The 19,178-nt window shown below is 36.7% G+C and overlaps 1 protein-coding gene across 17 annotated transcripts in view; it reads right to left on the bottom strand.

Moving 5' to 3' along the window:
* Positions 1 to 19,178, bottom strand: part of TDP1 (tyrosyl-DNA phosphodiesterase 1) — a 181,345-nt gene that overhangs the window by 102,460 nt on the left and 59,707 nt on the right. For all 17 annotated transcript variants that reach the window (XR_011970128.1, XR_011970127.1, XM_072622825.1 and 14 more), the window contains 4 exons: positions 16,615 to 16,800; positions 13,586 to 13,634; positions 10,907 to 10,973; positions 8,878 to 8,985 (listed from right to left, as the gene is read on the bottom strand). Coding sequence is in view for 15 of the 17 variants with exons in the window: in XM_072622825.1 (XP_072478926.1) it covers positions 8,878 to 8,985; positions 10,907 to 10,973; positions 13,586 to 13,634; positions 16,615 to 16,800 (410 nt within the window). In the remaining 2 variants the exon portion in view is untranslated. The remainder of the gene's footprint in view (positions 1 to 8,877; positions 8,986 to 10,906; positions 10,974 to 13,585; positions 13,635 to 16,614; positions 16,801 to 19,178) is intronic.

Genomic DNA, 19,178 nt, shown 5'->3' with positions numbered 1-19,178 from the left:
AGGGTCCATATGAGCCCTTAAGCAGGGGCCCATTGGTGCCCCAGCTTTAGAGTGCTGTAGGTTTAAGGTTTGGGAAAGGAAAAGACAGGACAGGCCAGGAAAGAAAAGGAAACAGAAGGTTAGTAAGGTATAAGAAGACTGGAGAGGCAGAAGAGGCCAGATCAGGATGGGCTTGAAAAAACCAAACAAAGGAGTTTAGATGTGATCCTGGAGGTCATTGGTAGTCACTGGGGTTTATCAAATAAAGGAGGTGACATGGTCAGACCTGTGTTTAAGGAAGATCAACTTGTCAGCTGAGGGAAGGATGGAGCAGTGTCTGGCAGGATGTAAGACAAGGAGACCAAACAGCAGACTACTCCAATAGCCTAGTTGTGAGGTTATGAGGGCCAGTACCTGGATGGTGTCAGGGTCAGAGGAGAGAAGGGGGCATACACAAGAGATGTTGCTAAAGTAGAAAGATAGAACTTAAACAATAATTTGATATTGAAAAGAATAAGAGGGAGTGAAGAATCAAGGATAGTACTATGTTTTGCACACCTGGGGGAAAGAGATGTCATTTCCCTCAATAGTAATAAAGAAATGAGAAAAAAATTTAGGGGCACAGAGAATGAGATTCATTTTGGACATGTTCAATTTAAAATGTCTACCAGATATCTGATTAGAGATGGTCAACAGGCAGCTGGAAATGTAAGACAGGAATTTAGGAGACAGGTGAGGGCTGATAATTCGGTGATCTTTAAATTTTGTGACAACTGACACAGTCCCATTTGGCTTTCCCAACTTGAGGTTCTGCCGATCAATACTGTTTAACCATCCTTTCACTCATCTCTCATTGCTTATCCTATCCACCACAGTGGAAGTGTCAAACATGTGGCCTACACCTTTCTGATGTAGAACGCAATGGTCCCCATTTCTAGCTGAGTTTGACATCACTGTTCCATAGGGATGTTACAAACATGTTTTATTCTCAAGACCCCAATCCAACATATTATGGCCCCTCCAGCTTTCTGTAGTACCTTCTAAACTAATATTAAGTAGAAATATTTTACTGTACTAATCATAAGATCACAACCTTTCAAAAGTTTTTTTAAAAGATCAACAATACTGTGAGTAAGAAAGCATTTGTTATTCTATATTACAAATATTTATTGATGTCACTATATGTACCAGAAACTATAGGTACAAAATACAGAAGGGGAAAAAGATCCTGACCTCAAGTAATATATATTCTAATACGAAGATACAATACATAAAAAAGAATGTTGGGATCAGGAAAGAGAGCTTTGACCTGAAGAATCACAAGGACTGACTGGAACCATGAAGCAGTCAACCATCACATCTTTTCCAGGAATAATTGTAGCGGTCACTTCATTAGTTCCCTAAGCAAGAGATGCATAACAGGGGCAGGGAGGGGTATTCCCACTCAAAGAAAGCAAGTCAGATGACAAGATGCCTCCACTTGGCAGGCCCTCGTTTTCTAGTAGATACTGAAAGGAATGTGAAACATGTCTAGAACTGATTAATTATAGAACTGATTAATTACAGAGTTGAGTGGATTTTTATCCACTCACTTATGGATGAAGATAGCTCATCTCCAAGCTAGTGAGGCAAAGCTGAGAAGATTAACTTTGTCTGGGAGGGAGAGAATGGTCTCTTGGAAATGAGACTCTGGGGGTAGTAACAAGACAGATGTGCTCTTAGGAAACTCTCCCTTCTGTCTAACCCAAATCCTTCCTGCTGTAACTCAAGGTGATTATTCTATCCTAAACTGGAATAAAGATGAACTAGCCACCAGTTTCCATATATTATTTTTTTTAAAGTCTTTTAAAACTACCTCTAGAGAAACTATCTCTTGTTAAGTTAGGGACATGGCTCTCTACTGAAATTCATAATGTTCAGACTATTATATTTTAATTAGTAGTTATTGATACCAACTATGACATTACTGAGTCACACAGAATTGTCTGATAGTCTGCGTTTAGACTAGGAGTGAGAAATTAATGGCCTAGTGATAGCTCTGCTCTAATTTACTTTTCAAGGGAACAGAAACCTCTTATTTTTTCTGTGAAATCTCCACATAAGAGACTCAATTATGTAATTTCTGATTATCTCAGTTTCTAGTAATTTCTATTAATTAAAGGTAAGGAAAACCTAACTGATTTAGGTATTGATTTTTTTCATATATTTCATTTTTAATTTTTCTTCAATTACATGTAAACAAAAATTTTAACATTCGTTTTTTAAAATTTTGAGTTCCCAATTCTTGCCCTCCTCTTCCCCTCCCCACTCCTTGAGAAGGCAAGCAGTTTGATACAGATTATGCATGTGTAGTCATGCAAAACATTTCCATATTAGCCATGGAACAAAAGAAAACAGCACAAAAACCCCAAAATAATACTTTTTATTTTTTAAAGTATGCTTCAATCTGCATTAGACTCCATCAGTTTCTGTCTCTTGGAGTAGATAAGCATTTTTCATCATAAGTTCTTCAGAACTGTTTTGGATCAGTGTTATTGCTCAGAACAGCTAGGCTATTCCTAGCTGATCACTGTACAATACTGCTATTAATGTATACCATGTTCTCTTGGCTCTGCTCATTTCACTTTGCATCATTTCATCTAAGTCTGCTCATCATTTCTTACAGAACAATGAACAGTATTCTGTCACAATCTTGTTCAACCATTTCCCAATTGATGGGGATTCTCTCAATTTCCAGTTTTTTGCCATCACAAAAAACTGCTATATCTTCTAAGGCAAAATGCCTTCCACATCCAGAGAAAGAACTATGGAATTCAATCACAGAATGTAGCAGATCATTTGTGTGTGTGTGTGTGTGTGTGTGTGTGTGTGTGTGTGTGTGTGTGTATTGTGTGTTGGTTTGTTAGATGATTTCTCCCGCTCATTTTAATTCTTCAACACAGCATGACTGTGTTGTACATGTACATGTAGAACCTATACAAAATCGTATGCCATCTCGGGAAGGGAGGGAAAGAAATAATAATCTAAGTTACATGGTAGTAATTGTAGAACACTGAAAATAAATAAAATTAATTAATAAAAAAAATCAAAATGAAAAAAACTGCCATAAATATTTTTGTACATATAGATCTTTTTCCTTTGATCTCTTTGGAATATAGACAAAGTAGTGGTATTTCTGGGTCAAAGGATATATACGGTTTTATAGCCCATTGGGCATAGTTTTAGGCATTGACTCTTAAGTACTAGTATTTCCCCATTACATTTTCTTCCAAATAGCAGTTTCAGTATAATCCTTGCCTTGAGGTATGACATACTCTAAGCATAACCAAACACTATACAAACTATCTATCTATACACACACATTCACTCACTATACAAATTACATTTCTATACATAGTTAGTATAGTGTTTCGTCATGTTTAAAGCATTTCGTACATCTAGAAAAGGGTTATACTTGCTTTGAGGTATGAAATATATATTTTTATATACATACATATATGTGTGTGTATGTATAATTATGTTTGTAAAATCAGATGTATATACATATACACATGCACATGTATCTGTGGTATTTCAGAGAAGACATTTACAGTGGAGAACAAGATACACATGTTTTCTTGGTTCCCTGGCATGAAAGTTTAAGTTGGCATTCAACATACATTCAAATCTGGCTCCAGTCTACCTACAATGTTCTCCCCACTTACTCTAAATTCCAAATAAACTCAAATGTAATCCTTGAATACATTCAGCATTCTCTTTCCTCTGAACCATATGCACACATGTGCCATTTGTTTACAAACAGATAAATTAGGGTAAGATGATTTGTTTCTAAATGGGATTTAAAAAGGTATCCAGTCTCATGAAAATACTGCTTTACTTACAAGTTAAGTGAGATGCATGTTTCAGGGAAGAGAGTTACTGCAGAAAGCAAGGTACACTTGTTTTATTGGTCGCCTGGCATAAATCCTTAAGTTGGCATTCAACACACATCCAAATCTGGCTTCAATCTACCTGTCTAGCTTACCTCACAATGTTCTCCCTCATTTACTCTACATTTCAGATAAAATGGAATGTATTCCTTGAGAACATTCAACATTCTTCTTCCTCTGTACCTTTGCTGACAGTTCCTATATTTGGAATGCCCTCTTCCTCCAGACACATCTCTGTCTACTGACAGCATGACTTCTAAATCTAGAGTATGGCATAGTGGAGAAGATACTGAGTTTGGAATCAATATGACATGGGTTTAAATGCTGGGTGATCTTAGATAAGTCATTTAACTTTAGGATGTCCCAGTTTTTTTCATCTGTAAAATAGTAGGGTTGGAATAGAGGACCTCTAAAGTCCCTTCCAATTCTACAGTACTATTGTTTTTTCAGGCTGTATTGTCAAATGCCACCTCTTTCCTCATGCCCTCCCTGATCCCCACCTTCTTTCCAAAGGAGGTAATCACTTGCTTTCTAAGCACTTTATTCACCAAGTTCACTATTTATAATTTATAATGTATTTATATGAAAACATGACTAGAATTCCTAGTAGTGTGAAAGCTTCTTTGGAAGGACTCAATCTTATTTACATTTACACACCATACCACGCCTAACACACTAAACTGTAGTTAATAAACACTTAGTAAGTATAATAAATGCCTAATAAATTTTCATCAAATGGATGGACCCATAGGAAAGAATCAGAGAGGCTGCGTTCTAAAGCCCACTCTCTAACAAAGATTATGAAATACAGAAAAACTGGAATAACCAGATGTCTTTTAAAAAAAGGCTTAAGAAATGTGAGTTAAAGTTGGGAGCGGGGATGTCAACAACATTCAACATGTTAAGCACCTACCATGTACCAGTTACTTGCTAAGTGAGGGGGCACACAGAAATGCAAAACCCTACCTGTTCACAAGGAGCTCATAAGCTAATGGAGGACAGGAGACGCAAACAGCTTTGTACAAGCAAGATATATACAGTACAAATTTGAGACAATAATTACTTTCTTGAAAGCAACAGTTCAATAACATTAATTCACAAATATATACAAGTAACCCTACATAATGCAACAAAATATACAGAATATCAAACGATTCTAAGCTAAAAGGTTTTTTGAAGATTCTCTAGTCCAACCCTGTCATTGCAAAGTTGGGGAAACTCAAATCCAGAGAGTTCAAGACTTGTTTATAGTTACAAAGAGAGTAAATGGAAGAGCTAGGATTTGAGCCCAGGTATCTGGCACTGGACTTGGAATTAGGAAAACTTATCTTCATGAGTTCAAATCTGACCACAGACACTCACTAGCTGTATGACCCTGGGCAAATCACTGAACCATTTGCCTCAGTTTCCTTATCTGTAAAATGAGCTGGAAAAGGAAATGGCAAACCCCTCCAGTATCTCTGCCAAGAAAACCCCAGATGGAATCAGAGTTAGACACGACCAAAATGATTGGACAACACCACCACAATCCTGACTCCAAATCCAGTCCTATTCTCAATACTCTACATTGGGGGAGGAAGAAAAAGAGTTGAAAGAAATCTGTGACATAGCAGCATGTTTTCTGCATTTGCCTTAATTATCATACTGTATAATTAGCTTATAAAACTAATTACTTAACTATTCATATTAACCTTAAATCATACTTACATGCTTACCTGTATACATCTGTATCTTCCTCAATAAATTGTAAGTTTTTGAGGAAAGGGACAATTTTTTTTTTCTCATCTCTATAACCTCAGCACTTAACAATATCTTTTCTATCCTCTAAGGACCCATGTAGCTTCTCTCTCCACTAGTACAGTTCATAAACCTTCCTCTACCTTAGCAAAGAGCTTTTATAAGATGTAACTAAGAAGAGTTCTCTCTCCAGTCAGGAATCTATTTAGGTTTAATTAAGATGGTCCTAGAATGACAGATATAGGTGAACTTTAGATCTGATCTGGAAGCCTTTCCAACTTGCTAGCACCTGTCAGAGCTTATGTTCTGATGGCCAAGCTTTTGGAAAAAAGGTCTTACATGTGTATACACATATATACGTGTATATATACAAGTAATGATCAAGTTATATCAATTATTAGTTATATTAATGAACGTATTCATCATAACTTAATATACAATTTAATAAAATATAAACAATATAATGTGAAATGATGTTATATATTATATTAGGTAAGTCTATTGTTATAATAATTCAAAGGTTATTGAATTCTACAGATGAAAAAAAATGAGGCCAAGAGAGGTCAAGAGGCTTGTCAAAAGGCACATGGAACTTTTAGGAGTCTAGGGAACAGGCAGGATGGCTATGTAAGATCACTGAGGCCTGAGATTCTGTGACTGATTTGAGCTAAGCAGCATGGTGTTTATAGGTAGACCAGGACTATAATGAATAATGTGTCTTCAGGGTAGAGTAAAGCTAGTCACAATGTGTAGCTGGGTGAGAGACTGCCAATGCTTCAGCACAAAGCCATCACCATCTTCTTAACAAACACCCAACTCAAAGAATATCTTCTATTGGACCTTCAACACAAAGGACCAAGGATAGCATACAGAAGGGTGTAGGCAGACTGCTGGCAGATGAAGTTCTCAACTCACATGGCAAGCATGGATAGTTAGAACTCACCAAGGACTGACTGAACTGACTTGGGTGAATTTTTATTTTCCATGTCACTCTTCCTTGGGGGAGCTCAGGAGCTCACAGGGTTTCTATCAGGTATGGATAGAAAGGAGCAAGTCATCATTCCACCTTGGAAGGCAATATATTTTGGTTACTACACCACTGAAAGGGGCAATTTCAGTCAACTAGTTCATTCTTACACACCTACACAAACAACTTACATTAATAGAAAGATGTCACAGCAAAGCAACACTAGGATCATGGGACTTTAAAGCTGGAAGATAGCTTGGAGGTCCCTCCTTCCTGTCCCTGCAGGAAACCCATGTGTTCTAAAATGTTTATAGCAGCTCTCTTTGTGATGGCAAAGAACTGGAAATTGTTGGGATGCCCATCAATTAGGAAATGGCTAAACAAGCTCTGATATATAATCATGATGTGTTTTAAGAAATAATGAGCTTATGATTTTAGAAAACCATGGAAAGACTTGCACGAAATAACGGAGAATGAAATAAGCAGAACCAAGAGAACCCTGTACACAGTAACTGCAATATCGTTCTAAGAATGGCTTTGTGCAAATAAGTCATTCTGACCACTACAAATACCTAAATTAACTTTTGAAGAAAAATGCCATTTGCATCTAGACAAAGAACTGATAAATACAAGTATGCAGATTAGAATTTTACATATATATATATATATATATATACACACCTATTTGTGTATAACACTAGTTATACATGAAAACTTTTATCATACATTTAAAAGGAATAGCAAGTTGTACAAAATAGTTTTGCTGCTTCATGTGCAATCATCTTTTTATTACACCATGCCACTGAAATGTTTGTTTATTCCACAAACTAAAAATAAAAGAAACTTTTAAAAAATAAAAGGAAAACAATCAAAAATAATGAACCCAAAGTTAAAAAAAAAGGTAGAAAATGTTGAAACCAGGACTGGAACTCAGTCCTCATTGGTCAGTTCAATGCTTTTTCTACATTTGTCACAGAATGCAGATCAATCTGGGCTCAGCTACGTCCAGATCCATCAAAGGTACTTCCATCCATAACCTTGACTTTCCCAAGATCCCAAAACCATGTCTATTTTTAAAGTTTTCAGCATTTGAGATTTAAGCTACTTAAATATCCAGAGCTCATAACTCAGAGTCCCTCATTCAAAACTAGCTCTACTGTTAGAATGGAGAGTATCTTCTATCCTCTACAACAAGGGGAAAAGAGGGTGTGAAATGTCACATCACACAGGTTTGTTATAAGAGTTAGGTTTATCAAATTTTCTTTATTTCTTTCTTTCAACAAAATAGTTCAAGGAGGGGGAAAATGAATTAAGAAAAGGTGATATCATGAATGTGGAAAAGTCTATGGTGTAAAATAATTCTGAAAAACTAAAGGACTTAGATCAATGCAGTGGCCAGCCGTGATTCCACAGGAAATGATAAAGAAGACTGTTACCCATCTTCTAACAAATAGGAGATGATCCTAGGATACAGAACAAAATGTGGCTACTGTGGAAATGTACTTTCCTTGACTTTGAATGTTTGTTACTAGATTTTTTATTTTCCCTTTACAGCTGGGAGGTGGGGAGAGGCCAGAGGAAAGGAAAATACACGTGCAATAATTGAAAAAAACAAACAAACAAAACTTTTTAAATGACTGTGACAAAAAAATGCATCAACAAAAATTTATCTTTTTAAGAAAGAAAATAGTGTAGGAAATTTATCACACAATCTAGCTTGACCAATTTAAAGGAGAATTTTCTCTCTATATGCCTTGACTTGGAAAAAGTTTTGCTTTCTTCCTCATCTTAGGATAAATACCAGTGGTAAGGCATTTTAAAAGGAGTCTTAATTTTTAAAATAGTTACATTGATGTCTTTTGTTTTTATGTCAGTTGTTTTAGATGGCCTTTACCCTGTATCCTACCACCCTCGCTTCCATCCCACCTCCAAGGACTCTTCCTTTGTAACAAAGAAATGAATCAAATAAGCAAGAACAATGTGACCCAGATAGACCAAAACACTGTGCTGCAGCTACAAGAAAAGTATGAAAATACATTCCCTTATCTCTTCTTAGGGACCAAGAGAGGATCATTGAAATCACAAAGCTTTATTTTATCGTCCTTTTCATTGATACTCTTTAAGTTTATTGTATGTACCATTTTCTTAGTTCTGTCCACTGCACTCTGGATCAGTCCCTACTGGTCTCCCAATGGTTCTCTGACCCACTTACCTACATATTTGAAAATAAGCATTCCTTTCATAGGGAATATGAACACTATTTACCTTGTGATGAGAAACCAAGCCATCTTTGCAAAGTCTGGAGAGAGTCTCATATAGGTCTTAATGTGAGGCATGGCACTGGTACGACCTGAGGTTTCTGCGGACCACTTGCTAGTGAAAGGAAAGATACACATTAGTTTTTCATTAACCAATGCCAAATTGGCTTTAGACTCAATGTCAGAAACACATGACACTGTAAATCGACTGATAAGACTCATACTGGGCAACAAGTAAACAGCACAAATAGAAGAAATAAAATCTAAATACTAGAGAAATATAGTTACACAAGATATACTGCATAGATCATTTCAAATCCAGGGATCCACTCTCAGTCTAACTCCTAAGTCTGAATGGCTAGAGGTACAAGATGTCATGGAAGAAATAATCAGAATTACCAACTAACTTACGCCTGAAATAGAAGGGAATCTGATGACAGCACCACTGACTTAAGAAAAGATTCATTCACTTGGAGGCGGTCCAATTTTGAATTCCCTCCTGTGAAAGTTTGGTTGCCAAAGAGGTAACAGAGTAGGAGTGCTATTCTGGGTTCTATTCTCTGTAGTGCCACTGTGTTCCTTTGGGCAAATCTTTATCCCTACTGGGCCTCAGTGTCCTCCTCTGCAAATATGGTGGTGCTGGACTAGATCATCTCTAAGGTTTCATCCAGCTTGAAACTGATATAAATTTAACAAATCTTGACAAACTACTGTGATGTCATGGCATGAATATATACGCGCGCGCGCGTGTGTGTGTGTGTGTGTGTACGTACATATGACTACAAGAAGGTAGGACAGTCAAGTAGCAAGAATGAAATGCAACATAGCCTGAGTGATAACGCCAGTATCCATGAGCTATGAAAAAACTTAATGGAAAGCTATTAATATATTGGATGAGTGCTTCATGAAAGGATGTGAACAAGATCTGCCAAGGATGAGAAGGCAGTAATAGTAGTGCAAGGATTATCCACATCCATGGGATGTCATGGGACAGAGCCACTGCCCCAAGTAATGCTTCACTTTCTACATAAAATCTCTCCCAATCCCTCTTAATTCTAGAGCCTTCCCTCTATTATTTCCTATTTATTCCTTCTATAGCTTGTGTGTATATATTTGTTTGTATGTTATCTCCCCCATAAGATCCTTGGCTCCCTGAGAGCAGGGATTATCTTCTGCCATTTTTGGTATACCCAGCACCTAGCATAGTGCCTGGCACATAATAGGTACTTAATCAGTGTTTACTGATTGAATCTCTCGTGTTTGATGGTTCCAAACTCATGTGGCATTTTCCTTTAATTATTCCTTTGCACAACAACTATCTAAATCTTTGCTTTCTATCAAGAAAGACTTGCTAAGAGGACCACATCTTCCTTTACACAAAGGAATATATAACATGATGTGACAGAACACTAACAGCCCAATCCCACTGGTTTGGAAATGAGTGCTGTAGGAGGGAACTTGATGAACTCTTCCACAAGTCAAAACTAGGAGCTAATGGGCAAGGTATATTCTAGCTAGGAGATAGGGATTAAATGCTGTTTTCCTTATACCACATTCCAGGACATTTAATATGGCTGATTTTCAATCTCAAGTGTTTTTTAAAGTAACCCTCAACATTTGTAATAAATACCTTCTCCTTTACAGTGGAAATGATGCCTTAATTGATTTTCTTCAGCAAAAATTTTTTACATTTTTTTATTTCATTATTTTAGTAGTCAAACATAGAGAAAAGAAAAAAAATCCATACAACTGCAGCCTGTATAGTCTACTTTTGAAAAGTGGTATAAAAGAGAATGCTGGATCTCTGGCACTTACTAGTGGTGGGGGCATGAGGCAAGCCACCATTTTCCTAAGCCTCACTCCATTTATCTCTAAAATAGGGGCAATTAAACCAAAAGTACTTTTCTTACAAGGTTGTAGTGAGGCTCAATCCAGATAACGTTCTTAAAGCAATTTGCAAACTTCAGAGTACTTTCTAAATGTCACTTCTTGTCATCATCTTAAACAAGAAGAAATGTCATAAAACTAGTACTTACTGAAAATAGGAGTGAAGCCAAAGTTGTTTTTCTGCAGTTTGTAAGCTGTATGGAAGGGAGCCACCAGCTTTTAAGACAAGGAGAATACAAAATAAGTTAAAAAATGCATTTTGAGATCTTTTTAAAAAAGTAGCAGTGCAGCTAGAAGAGTCCTTAAAAAAAATTCAATAAACCACCAATTCGTAAATAAAAAAAAAAATACTATCTTCATTACTTTAATCTTATAAAATCTTTTTTTGAAAAAATAATTGTCCAAACCCTACAACTGGCTATATGGAAAAGGTTTCTTTTCCTGGAAAAGAAGATTAAGCAACACAATCCAGCTACAGGTATCAAAAGATTTAAAAATATTGACAAGCATCAGAACATAGTGAACACTATACTGAAACTAGATTTGCAGCATCCGGGTTTGAAGCTAGACTATGTAACTCTGGAGCTACCAACTTGGCCTTGGGTAAACTTTTTAACTTCTCTGGGCCTCATCCATAAAATGAAATCTCCAAGGTAATTTCTAATTTTAAGTCTTAGGATCTTGAGTTAAACAATGGTGTGTGTAGACTAGTACAAAGGGCCTCCCAGACAAGTTCTGAATTGTAGATTCAGAAGTCAAAGTTCTATATCTTGTTTTACTACCAACTAGCTGGTTATCCTAGGTAAGTTACTTCTTGATGAAGCTCAGTTTTCTTATCTTGATAGTGGGGCTAGACTAGATGGTCTTCAAGTGCCTTTCCAGATCTAAAATTATATTACTGTATAGCTTATAAAGTGCAGAAGAGGAAAGAAAAACCCATTCATTATTCCATACAGAATATGACCCAAACAACAAAGTTCTTAAACACAGAGGGGAAGTAATAATCATACAAATGAATCCAGTAAAGTTTTATTTGTCAGTATTTTTTTTTTTTTTACAAGAAGTTCAAAATCCTAACTCTGGAAAAAAAGTAATACCTTACATTTAGGTTGTTCTTTAAATGTTTTCAGAATTTACATACATGCCAATACACACATATACTACATACACAATTCAGGAATTATCATGAGGATCAATCAGTTGCATGTGCATTACGTATGTATTGCATATGTGAGTTTGTGAGTATATGAATTTTGTAAACATTTAAAGAAATATCAAGTATTATTACCTGGAAGTAAGATTTTGGACTCCCCACCAAAAACCATCTGTTTAAAGAAACTTCTAGCTGGGGTAATTTGCATAATTATAAGAGATAAAGCAACATGCCTAAACTTAATACCTAGAAGTGATATAGACAGGAAGCCAGGTCTCCTAATTCTAAACCCAAGGCTTTTTCCACCACTCAGTGCTATCGCCTCCAAATACAGATATGGTTTTAGCTTAAAGTTAATTAAGTTATCTATATAAAAGAGAAGAAAGGGTTTGAAATTAGCTTGCTATGGCTAGAAAATTCTTAACAAAATTTTTAAGGAGAGTATAATCTGTTACACAAAAATAAACACATTCATAGCTTCTGTGCTAATTTTAAAAACAGCTTTATCCAAAATACAGTATTCTTCATTAAATGTGAATTTTTAGTGAATGTAATTTAATAGATGATAGGTAGTACTCTGCGAATTTGCCTTTTTTTTAAAATTAAGTTACACATGATAGATGGATTTGGGAAGGATATACTTGGAAATTAATATGAAGTAAAAACAAAAAATGTTAATAAAAATTGAGAGGCAGGAAGGGATAGTATATATAGAAAGTTGGCAAGACCTGGGTTCCCACCTCTGAATCATACGGGCTGTGTGAACCCAGGCAAAGTCATTTAACCAGATTACTTGTTTCAGAGACTGAAGATTGCAGGGAAAAAAGAATCTCCTCAACCAGAAATTCCCTAGACCAGTGAAATCACAAGGCCTAGTCTATATCACTGTCAATAAAATAAGGTTTTACTACTATTCTGCATTAGTAGGAAGCACCCACAATACATTTTTAATTTCTCTATCTATATTCAGGTTCTAAATTAGGGAGAGGGAAAAGACAAAAAGCAAAGGCTTGATTTTCAAAATAATTTTAAAAGTAATCCTTCAACCTCCTCCTGAACGCCCTTATTTCTTTTTTGTGTGTACAGAATGGGTAAAACTAAGAAATAGGTCCTGAGTCAGAGCAGAAAAGCACCTTTTGTTCTTTTATTTAGAAATCACTGAAGTCCTGACTTTAGGAAACAAAAATGTAAATGGATGAGGAATCAAATTGCTACTGGCATAGGAACTAGACTTGTGATTTCATTCTTAAAGGTAAATTCCAGGTGAGAAAATTCCCTTCTTGAATGCAGATCAGCACATTCGCTACATCTTAAAGACTTTGAAATTTGCCTAAAGCAATTAAAGGTTAAGGGACTTGCCAAGGCTCACACAGACACTATGTGTAAGCTCAAGTCATATGTGGGGCTAACATCCAAATCTTCTTGGTTCCAAGGTTGTCTTTCTTATATACTATGCCATGATAGCTCTTCACCGTTCTAAAACCTCTCTAATGAAGATGAAAGACACACACAAAAGAGCCACACTCCCATAAAGCTCTTCCTTCTCCCTCCACTATCCCCTGACTTCACTGAACACCCTAATATTATTCCAAATTAGAAGTCACTCTTGTAAATTAGTTTATAAAATTAATAATATGTGTTCATAATAACCACCAATAAAGCACTACTGATTTACCAGGATATCCTTCCAAACTGTTCCGGACATTCTCCACCGTGGGATAAATCTAAACAAGAAAGGAAAAAAATTGAGAGTATATCAGGTGAAAAAAGTGGCCTTCTCCCTTTGCTCAGGTCAGTCCATCCATTGGTGCACTTCATTCCCAATCTCTCCCTCCTCCAAGGCCTTAAATAATATCCTACCTCTCTTGCATCTTCAGTCTCCTCTCTACCCCATCCTGTCACCTACAAATATGCTCTAGTTTCTCCTGTCCTTAAGCTTTCTTATTGCTATGAACACCACCACCATTCTGGAAGTCAAAAACTCAGTAATCACCTCAGACTCCCCTTTATCTCCGATCCCTCTCCTGTCTTCAGTTCTGTGATGTAATGAAGAGTACTAGATTGGAAGCCAGGTGAGCTGGATTAGAATCCTGATTACACTGGCCATGATTCTAGCTGCATGACCCTGCACAAATCACTTCACCCCTTCTATTCTCGGTTTCTTCAACTCTCAACTGAGATAAGAGATGTAAGCAGATTTGTAAACTTCTAAGTACTCTATAAAAGTGGGTTATCATAATAATTTTAAATTTGTAGCTCCATCTTTCAACTTCTCTTCATTCCCCTCTAACTCCCAAGAAATCTTGCCTAAAGGGCAGATGCATTCTCTTTCTTCAGTCTCAATCCCTCCAGTACATCCTATAGTCAGTCAGTGAGCTGACCAGGAATTACCAGGAGTCAGTTGTGCCAGGCATTATGCTAAGTGCTGTAGATACAGACCAACAAACAAATGAAAAAAGCAAATGAGAGTCCCTGCTCTCAAGGAGTTTGATGGCAGAGACAACACATTAACAACTACCTACAAAGAAGACAGACAATAAATAAGAAGGATAGTCTCAGAGGGAAGGCACTTAAATTGAAGAGGGCTGAGAAAGGCTTCTTAAACAAAGTGGGACATTAGCTGAGAGATGAAGGAAACCAGGAAGCAGAGGCAAAGGAGGGAAGAGAATTGCTGGCAGGGGACAGGACAGTCAGTGAAAATACACAAAAAACAGGAGGTCAGTGTCAATGGACCACAGAGTATGTGAAATGGAATAATCTTATTGAACAGCTCTGATCATGTCATTCCTTCAGTCAAAAATCTCAAACATCTACCCACTATATCTCTCTACTCTCCTTCATATTACTTTAAAGTGAACTCTAGCCTATGTCTACTATCAAATTTTTGGCTAACAGAAGCAACTAGGTAGTACAGTGGATAGAGTGCCAGGCTGGGAGTCAGGAAGACTCATCTTCCTGGAGTTCAAATCTGACCTCAGATATTAGCTGTGTGACCCTGGGCAAGTCACTTAACTCATCTCCTCAACTGTAAGGTGAGGACAAGAATATCGTATTTGTACAACACTTACCACACTATCTAATATACAGTAGGGGCTGAATAAATGCTTACTCTTTTCCCCTTCTCTGTACTCTGCTCCCCATCTCTGGAAAGCACTGCCCCCACAATTCGGCCTGCTGGAACAGAGTGGATGAAACCATCCTTTCAAGGCCAAATTCAAATGCTGCATCTTTCATGAAGTTTTTGTTCCTCCCAAGCAGAACTAGAACTCTACCTTCTCTGGATTTCTCATGTCATTATGTTTGCTTCTATTTACTCATCATATGTCATTTTGTCTTTTAGCTGAATACATTCTCCAACTAGTTTGTGAACTTTATGAAGACAGGGATTATTCCTTATTTGTCTTCTGGCACAATCCCCTGCACATATTTAAATAGGCACTCAATGAATTTTCATTGAACTGAACTTAAAGAAAAAACTCTATTTTTAAAAGCATGAATTATTCCAAATGACATAAACCAATTAGTTTCATGCAAAAGAAAGCTTCATAAAAAGTTAATATTTAGCCTTTTAAAGCTTTACAAAATGCTACTCGAAAAATAAAGGCCTATCTTATCAAAAATGCAAAAGTCAAACAAGCTTACCGGGAACTGAAAAGGGGGAGGAAAAAAAACCCCACCTACGTAATCTTAGATTTAATTTTTCCTTAAATTAACCTTAAATAAATGGAAAGTTAATTACTAACCTATAACTCTCTAAATATTTAATAGTGTCCATGATGACTCAGAAAAGACTTGCAACTGAGTCAAAGTACTGGGCTAGTCTGTGATGGAATAGCAGTGCTCGGATCACAATCTTAATGTCAGCTTAGAGCAACAACCAAAAACAGGAGCTCACATGTGTATGAACTTAGCACAAAATTACAAAGCACACTGTGTATCATTTTGAGTTTTTAATATTAGAGATGAACAGGATATTAAAGAATATATAGTTCAACAATTTTATACTGCAAATGAGAAAACTGAGGCCCCCCTAACAACCAAGGAGATAGATAATGTACATTATACAAACAAGAAAAGGGGAAGGGGAGGAAGGGAGTAGGCACTGATTAAGTGCCTACCATAGGTCAAGTGCTTTTCTAATACAATTTCATTTGATTTTCACAATAACCTTGGGAGGTGGGTGCTATCATTATATTCACTTTACAGTTGAGGAGACTGAGGCAAATCAAAGTTAAGTGAACTGACTAGGATCACACAGGTAATAAGTGTCTGAGGTTGGATTTGAACTCAGGTCTTCTTAACTCCAGAACCAGTGCTTTAATCATTGTACCAATTAGCTGAGTGAAGTGAGTCAACCAGGATCACACAGTGACAGAGGCATGACCCTAAGTCAAATCTTCAACCTTTGCATACAGCCTCTCCCTAGATGGTGATGAAAAGTTACAGCCTCCATTCAAATCCTTGAATATCTCTATTAAATGTACTTAGAATCAAAGAATCTGAGCCAAAAGAGACTTTAAAGGTCATCTTCTCTTTACAAATGGGCAAACTGAGCTCCAAAGAGGTTAATCGACTTTATACCAATAGTAGCAAGCAACTGAGCTAGGACAACCATCCACATCTCCTGGATGCCACAGCCTGTGCTCTTTTCTCACCACCCCGAAGATGTAAAAATTCACCAACTGGATACAGAAAGATACCTACCAAATGGAGAGGAGCATCATGCTGTCCTTGAGTCTTTCCACAATTTCCCAGAATCACCAGGCTGTCTTTAAACTCAGCACAAAGCCATTTAGACTCATCAGCTCCCAAAGAACCAATGCTTGAAAACTGGCCTATGATAGGCCATGATTGCTGCTCAGGTACCAATGAGGTGTGTTCTTTCAGAAGCTGTGGGAGAAGAAAGTTGTTATTAGGCATCATAAGCTCATATAGCCCAAAACAAAAACTGGAGTCATCTTTGGAGAGATACTGAGCACTCTGCTTATCTGAAATTCTTAATTCTTGGAAAAAAGAAAATTTTAAAAATCTAATGAATTTCACTATTTTTGGAAAAAAGATTAGACAAAAATTTGTTTCTCCCCCTAAGTGTGGTTGCTACTTTTCTTTCTAAATTTTTATTTACTTTCAGCACTTTTAAAAAATATTGAGTTCTAAATTCTTTTCTTCCCTCAAGCCCCTTCCCCTACCCATCGAGAAGGTAACAATATATTAATCATTCATGTGAAGTCATGCAAAACATATTTCCATATTAGCCATGCTGCCCCCCCCCCCAAAAAAAAGAAAAACAAATTAAGTGAAAAAAAATCATGCTTCAACCTACACGCAGAAATAATCGGTGCATTTATGTTTTTTAAACTTCTAAAGATTCTTTATTCTAACACGTGCTAAATTTAAATAATAATAAAAGGAAATGATCAACAGAGTTTTTGTAAAAATAGGGCATGGTGACTTGTTCAAGAAATTCCACCAACCTACAAATTAATTACTGATTTTTAATTGTCTTAATAGAAAGATTTTTGTCCAACATTTTTGACTCGAGATATTTAATTTTTTCCTTTTACTTTTTTAAAATTTATTTAACTTTTAACATTCATTTTCACAAAATTTTGGGTTCCAAGTTTTCTCCCCATTTTTCCCCTCCCCCCACCTCAAAAAACCGAGCATTCTGATTGCCCCTATCACCAATCTGCCCTCTCTTCTAACATCCCTCCCTTCCCTTGTCCCCATCTTCTCTTTTGTCCTGTAGGGCCAGATAACTTTCTGTACCCATTACCTGTATTTCTTATTTCCTAGTAGCAAGAACAGTACTCAACAGTTGTTCCTATAACGTTGAGTTCCAACTTCTATTCATCCCTCCCTCCACACCCATTCTCTTTGGGAAGGCAAGCAATTCCATATAGGCCATATCTGTGTAGTTTTGCAAATGAATTCCATAATAGTTGTGTTGCATAAGACTAACTATATTTCCCTCCATCCTATCCTGCCCCCCCCATTGCTTCTATTCTCTCTTTTGATCCTGTCCCTCCCCAAGAGTGTTGACTTCAGATTGCTCCCTCCTCCCATAGCCCTCCCTTCCATCATACCCCCCCACCCGGCTTATCCCCTTCTCCCCCACTATCCTGTATTGTAAGATAGATTTTCATGCCAAAATGAGTGTGCATTTTATTCCTTCCTTTAGTTAAATGTGATGAGTAAGCTTCATTTTTTTTCTCTCACCTCTCCCCTTTTTCCCTCCACTGAAAAGTCTTTTACTAGCCTCTTTTATGAGAGATAATTTGCCCCATTCCATTTCTCCCCCCAATATATTTCTCTCTCACTGCTTAATTTCATTTTTTTTTAAAGATATGATTCCATCCTATTTCATTCACTCTGTGCTCTCTGTCTGTGTGTGCATGCGTGTGCATGTGTGTATGTGTATGTAATCCCACCTACCCAGATACTGAAAAGTTTCAGGAGTTACTCTTTCCAGTAGGAATGTAAACAGTTCAACTTTAGTAAAGTCCCTTAAGACTTCTCTTTGCTGTTTACCTTTTCATGCTTCTCTTCATTCTTGTGTTTGAAAGTCAAATTTTCTTTTCAGCTCTGGTCTTTTCATCAAGAATGCTTGCACAAAGTCCTCTATTTCATTGAAAGACCAATTTTTCCCCTGAAGTATTATACTCAGTTTTGCTGGGTAGGTGATTCTTGGTTTTAATCCTAGTTCCTTTGACTTCTGGAATATCCTATTCCATGCCCTTTGATCCCTTAATGTAGAAGCTGCTAGATCTTGTGTTATCCTGATTGTATTTCCACAGTACTTGAATTGTTTCTTTCTAGCTGCTTGCAATATTTTCTCCTTGACCTGGGAACTCTGGAATTTGGCCACAATGTTCCTAGGAGTTTCTCTTTTTGGATCTCTTTCAGGCGGTGATTGATGGATTCCTTGAATACTTATTTTGCCCTCTGGTTCTAGAATATCAGGGCAGTTTTCCTTGATAATTTCATGAAAGATGACATCTAAGGCTCCTTTTTTGATCATGGCTTTCAGGTAGTCCCATAATTTTTAAATTTTCTCTCCTGGATCTCTTTTTCAGGTCAGTTGTTTTTCCAATGAGATATTGCACATTATCTTCCATTTTTTCATTCTTTTGGTTTTGTTTTGTGATTTCTTGGTTTCTCATAAAGTCATTAGCCTCCATCTGTTCCATTCTAATTTTGAAAGAACTATTTTCTTCAGTGAGCTTTTGAACCTCCTTTTCCATTTGGCCAATTCTGCTTTTGAAAGC

This window comes from Notamacropus eugenii, chromosome 7 (genome assembly GCF_028372415.1).
Source record: "Notamacropus eugenii isolate mMacEug1 chromosome 7, mMacEug1.pri_v2, whole genome shotgun sequence".
Lineage (NCBI taxonomy): Eukaryota > Metazoa > Chordata > Mammalia > Diprotodontia > Macropodidae > Notamacropus > Notamacropus eugenii.
The sequence above is the reverse complement of the archived record's forward strand: the minus strand, read 5'-3'. Positions and strand labels throughout refer to the sequence as shown.